General features: G+C 36.8%; 1 protein-coding gene across 1 annotated transcript; it reads left to right on the top strand.

Moving 5' to 3' along the window:
* Positions 1 to 1,410: 1,410 nt before the first annotated feature.
* LOC18613267 (ATPase E1-E2 type family protein / haloacid dehalogenase-like hydrolase family protein) lies at positions 1,411 to 5,444 on the top strand. Its single transcript, XM_007050405.3, is given in 2 exon segments — positions 1,411 to 4,628; positions 4,630 to 5,444. Coding segments are annotated over 2 exon segments (3,195 nt in total). The 5' UTR covers positions 1,411 to 1,511; the 3' UTR covers positions 4,708 to 5,444.
* Positions 5,445 to 5,748: the final 304 nt, after the last annotated feature.

Here is a 5,748-nt window from a genome sequence, read left to right on the forward strand (position 1 = left end):
CACGTAAGGCATTTTAGGAGTCAGCCTAATACCGCGTTTCCCATCAGCTTGGAACAAGTTATTATATATAGCGGTACGAAAGTGCATACCACTTTCCTTTTTCCTTTTGTTTTTGGTTGCGGACCGACAAATAAAAGGTGTCGTCAATCATCTAACTACAGCCAGAAAAATCTCGCTGAGAAAGGGATATAAATTGTACGGCTTTAATTCAGCAAAGAGACTTTTCAGATGAGTTTTTATTTTGCCTTGATAAATTCAAACCACAAATTTTTACTAGTACTAGCGGAAAATCTAGTGTATTTTCTTCAATCTGAGCTTAAGCTATGGTGTGTGGCCCGCGACAACGAGGCTTGAAAGAAAAAGATTAATATATTAAAGATTCATCTGATAATTGAAAAATGACTTAGTGAAGAAATTTTTTTTAGGTAAAATATTTTATAAAAAAATTTAATATTTTTAATTATTTGAATAAATTATTAAAAATATTTTTTATTGTTTGAATTATTTTATAAAAAATATTTTTTGTCATAGTAGAGTTATTTATATGTTAAAATAATAAATAAGAATTGATTGCAAAACAATATTGATATTTGATTTTCAATAATTTGAGATCAAAATTAAGAATAAAAATTAAAATAGATAAAATTAATAATGATATTTCTTAAACCATTTAACCACATATCTGTAATGAAAATAAACTCTAATTTTCAAAAAATATTTCATCTTATCACTTTTTTATCATAACTATAAAAATATAAATATTCATCAATTGTGTAAATATATTCAAAATCTATATTTATAAATATGCACTCATTAATGACGATCATTGAAATATTTTTTATTATAATTATTTGTAAGATTTAAACTTATTAAAAATATGTATTCATCGAACGATGATCATTGAAATATTTTTTATTATAATTATTAATAAGATTTGCTCCATTTATAAATAAAAAATTTAATTGTATTGAATGCTTTCATTAAACTAATATTTTTTATAATTTTAATAAAGTTGCATAATTTAAATATTAATATTTTAAATTAATTATTTTAAAATTAAATATTAATATTTTAAATAAAATATTAATATTTATTAAACTTATACTCATAAACTTAATATAAAAATATTTTTATTATTTTTTTAAAAAATATCTTAGGCCTTTAAAAAACGTAAGGTATTTTTTTTTAATTAACCTTGTTAACTCGTAAAATATTTTATATTTAAAATTAATTTTTTATTTATCAAATAAACATAAATTTTAAAATCTTTTTTTTTTAAATATTTTGCTGCAAAACAAACGGCCCGGACGGCTGGGAAATTTCTGTGGGTTACGTCAGATAAAATAGCATAGAAATTGACCAGGCATTCCAACACCAAATTTATATATTAGGCATTGCTTAGTTTTAGTTGAAAGAAGTTCATTCTCTGATCCAAGAGAAAGAACAATACTAATTCTCTTCCTACTCTCTGGTTTAGGCCTTCTTCTAACTAGTAGAACCCTCCAAAAACCATGTCTAGTCTTGATGAGTTTAGACTCTCTGATTATAGCACGTTACTCCTCAATGTCACCACCTCCAGCCTCACCAAAGCTCAGAGGCGTTGGCGTATTGCCTATGCGGCAATATATTCTTTCCGCGTAATGCTATCTCTTGCTAAGGATATAATATCCAAAAGACGCAGCCAACACTCCTCTGTGTTCTCGCACTTACATCCTGACGTTGCCCTCAATATTGAACCATCAAGCTCTCAGCTTTGGGGTGAAAATTTTTTGTCTTCCTCCTCTGCTCCCAAAATTGATCAAAAAAGACTATTAGAGACGGTAAAAGGAAAAGACTTGGTTTCCCTTAGCCAGGTCGGTGGAGTTGAAGGTGTTGCTGCTGCTCTTGGTACAAATCCAGAAAATGGAATCGGAGACGATGATCAAGAGGTTAAGAAAAGGCAAGAGATGTTTGGTACAAATACCTACCACAAGCCACCTCCAAAAGGGTTATTATACTTTGTCCTGGATGCTTTCAAGGACACCACAATTCTTATCCTCCTGGTATGTGCTGCTCTTTCTCTTGGTTTTGGCATCAAAGAACATGGTGCTGAAGAGGGTTGGTATGAAGGCGGAAGTATTTTTGTTGCCGTATTTCTGGTGGTTGTGGTCTCTGCACTCAGCAACTTCAGACAGGAGACTCAATTTGACAAGTTATCAAAAATAAGTAACAATATCACAGTTGAAGTTGTTAGAGGCGGTCGTCGTCAGCAAATATCTATATTTGATCTGGTTGTTGGAGATGTTGTCTTCCTGAAGATAGGCGATCAAATTCCGGCAGATGGGCTGTTTTTGGATGGATATTCGCTGCAAGTGGATGAATCAAGCATGACAGGCGAGAGTGACCACGTGGAAGTAGATACCACCAGGAACCCATTCCTTTTTTCTGGTTCAAAGGTGGTAGATGGATATGCTCAAATGCTCGTAGCATCCGTGGGAATGGACACTGCATGGGGTGAAATGATGAGCTCAATAACCAGTGATAAAAATGAAAGAACACCACTACAAACTCGACTGGACAAACTAACCTCTTCTATTGGAAAGGTAGGTCTTGCCGTTGCCTTTCTGGTTCTTGTAGTCTTATTAATTCGTTATTTTACTGGGAATACAGAAGATGACAATGGGAAAAAGGAGTATATCGGTAGCAAGACCGATGTAGACGATATCTTAAATGCGGTTGTTCGAATTGTTGCTGCTGCAGTAACTATTGTGGTTGTGGCAATCCCAGAAGGTCTACCATTGGCTGTCACTCTTACACTAGCCTACTCAATGAAAAGAATGATGGCTGATCAGGCAATGGTCAGAAAACTTTCTGCTTGTGAAACAATGGGCTCAGCTACAATTATTTGTACTGACAAAACTGGCACCTTGACATTGAATCAGATGAAAGTGACCCAGTTTTGGCTCGGGGAAGAGGCCATTGAGGAAGATCTTGCCAACATAATTGCCCCAAGTGTTCTTGAATTATTCTACCAAGGAGTTGGCTTGAACACAACTGGTAGTGTTTGCAAACCTGTCTCTGGATCCCTACCTGAGTTTTCTGGCAGTCCAACCGAAAAGGCGATTCTCTCTTGGGCTGTCTTAGGTTTGGGTATGGATATGGAAAACTTGAAGCAAAGATATAGCATTCTCCACGTTGAAACCTTCAACTCAGAGAAAAAGCGAAGTGGGGTTTCAGTAAGGAAAAAGGCTGACGAAACTATTCACGTACACTGGAAAGGAGCTGCAGAGATGATTGTAGCCATGTGCTCACAATATTATGAGAGTAATGGGATCATAAGGCCCATGAATGAAGGCGGAAGGAGCAGAATAGAAACGATAATCCAAGGCATGGCAGCTAGTAGCCTACGATGTATTGCTTTTGCTCATAAGCAAGTTTCAGCGGAAGAAATGGAGTATGATGATGATAGAAGAAAGACCCATCAAAGAATAAAAGAGGGTGGTTTAACCTTGCTAGGGATAGTTGGTTTGAAGGATCCATGTCGCCCAGGGGTCAAGAAAGCAGTGGAAGCTTGCCAATCCGCAGGGGTCGGCATCAAAATGATTACCGGAGACAATGTTTTCACCGCAAAAGCTATAGCTACGGAATGTGGGATTCTAAGACCAGATTACCAGGAAGATAGTGGAGAAGTTGTCGAAGGTAACGAATTTCGAAATTATACACCCGATGAGAGAATGGAGAAGGTAGATAAGATCCGGGTGATGGCAAGGTCCTCTCCATTTGACAAGCTTTTGATGGTGCAGTGCTTGAAACAGAAAGGTCATGTGGTTGCTGTCACCGGGGATGGCACTAACGATGCTCCTGCTCTAAAAGAAGCTGATATTGGACTTTCAATGGGCATTCAAGGCACTGAGGTGGCCAAGGAGAGCTCAGACATTGTCATCTTGGATGATAATTTTAGCTCAGTTGCCACAGTTTTAAGATGGGGAAGAAGTGTTTATAACAACATACAAAAGTTCATTCAATTTCAACTTACCGTTAATGTTGCCGCTCTTGTAATTAACTTCATTGCAGCAGTTTCTGCCGGTGAGGTTCCCTTGACCGCAGTTCAATTGCTGTGGGTAAACCTCATCATGGACACATTGGGTGCACTGGCCCTTGCAACAGATCGCCCCACTAAGGAGCTAATGCAGAAGCCACCTGTCGGTCGAACTGAGCCGCTGATTACTAATGTTATGTGGAGGAATCTTTTAGCCCAAGCCCTATACCAGATAGCTGTTCTCTTGATCTTACAATTTAAGGGTGAATCTCTATTCAATGTGACTGAGGAGGTCAAGGACACACTGATTTTCAATACATTCGTTCTCTGCCAAGTTTTTAACGAGTTCAATGCAAGGAAGTTGGAGAAGCAAAATGTTTTCAAAGGAATTCTTACAAACAGATTATTTCTGGGAATTGTTGGGATAACTATCATTCTTCAGGTGGTTATGGTGGAATTTTTAAAGAAGTTTGCAGATACAGAGAAGTTGAAACTATGGCAGTGGGGAGTTTGTATCCTACTTGCTGCTTTTTCATGGCCAATTGCTTGGTTTGTGAAGCTCATACCGGTTTCAGACAAACCATTCTTCAGTTACCTCAAGAGGTCAAGAATTATATTCACAAGTGTTAAGCAAGCTATCTACCACAGGAAACCTTCATCTTGCAGGCTTGGAAGTGGATGCGGAATAATGTAAGGCGCTGTACGGATATAAACCGTGAGAATCACACCACTGAAGTGCCAACAAAGAAGGCCAACAGAATGAGATCATAACTCTAAATTTTAGCTGTTTTTGATCTTTGCTTTTTCCTGACCCATTTTCTTGTCTGCACCATCAATTTTGTGAATAATAAAATATCAAGAGAAAGAAAGGATCAAAAATGGAAAAATAAAAGAGCACTCTCTTGATGGCCCTTCTATGCTCCAGAATGCCTATATGGCTTAAGATCACTCCGTGTTGGAACCAAGCATTCCACGATTGGCTGAGCAACTTTGGAACAAAAAGATTGCGTCATTGTAATAAAGCTCCACATAACTTGAATGGTCTACCATTTAGTTCTGTGTTGTCACTCTCTCTGTTGCCAAGACAACGCCGGAAGAAGGGAAGAAAGAATGGGCTCTTCCTGTTTCAACACTTGAAACAAGAGGGTTCACTCACTTTGCGACCTACGAACTTCTTATGTATGCATTGTCTGAATGATAAGGCAGGGCCCTGGAACCATTAGGTCCCCGATTCAGTCTCACCTTGTGTGGGTTTGCTCTAACTTTACTTTTGAGTTCTCTAGCTGCATGATAGTTGTTGGTTTATTCTTTTGTAAGGATTTGTTTGGTTTATTCCTTTGTAAGAGTTTTGAAACAGGATGACTTGTGATATCTATTGTACTTGTATTCTCATAAAAAGGAAAAAAGGTTTCCTATATATCTCTAACTAGAGTGTCTTCAAGCATTCAACTTGTCAAGCATTTGAAATTTGTATTCTCGTAACAAAGCCAAATGGGAAAAAAACCGTTGCCCAATTTTCGTCATATAAAGATGAAAAAGTTTGTAATAGTACCATTCTTAAACTTAGTAGTTTTTCTTATTAAGGGACAAATTTGGTGCTCACCTGTTTGATTGTTATGTTTTTTAAAAGAGATGGTAGTTCTATTCCGGAATATTGAGATCTATACTAAATTTCTCTTAGCACTAAGGGAAAGCTTCTTCCTATTCCAAGACTCTGTACTTCAATGGGG

The sequence above is a fragment of the Theobroma cacao genome, chromosome 1, assembly GCF_053813885.1.
Source record: "Theobroma cacao isolate CCN51 chromosome 1, ASM5381388v1, whole genome shotgun sequence".
Lineage (NCBI taxonomy): Eukaryota > Viridiplantae > Streptophyta > Magnoliopsida > Malvales > Malvaceae > Theobroma > Theobroma cacao.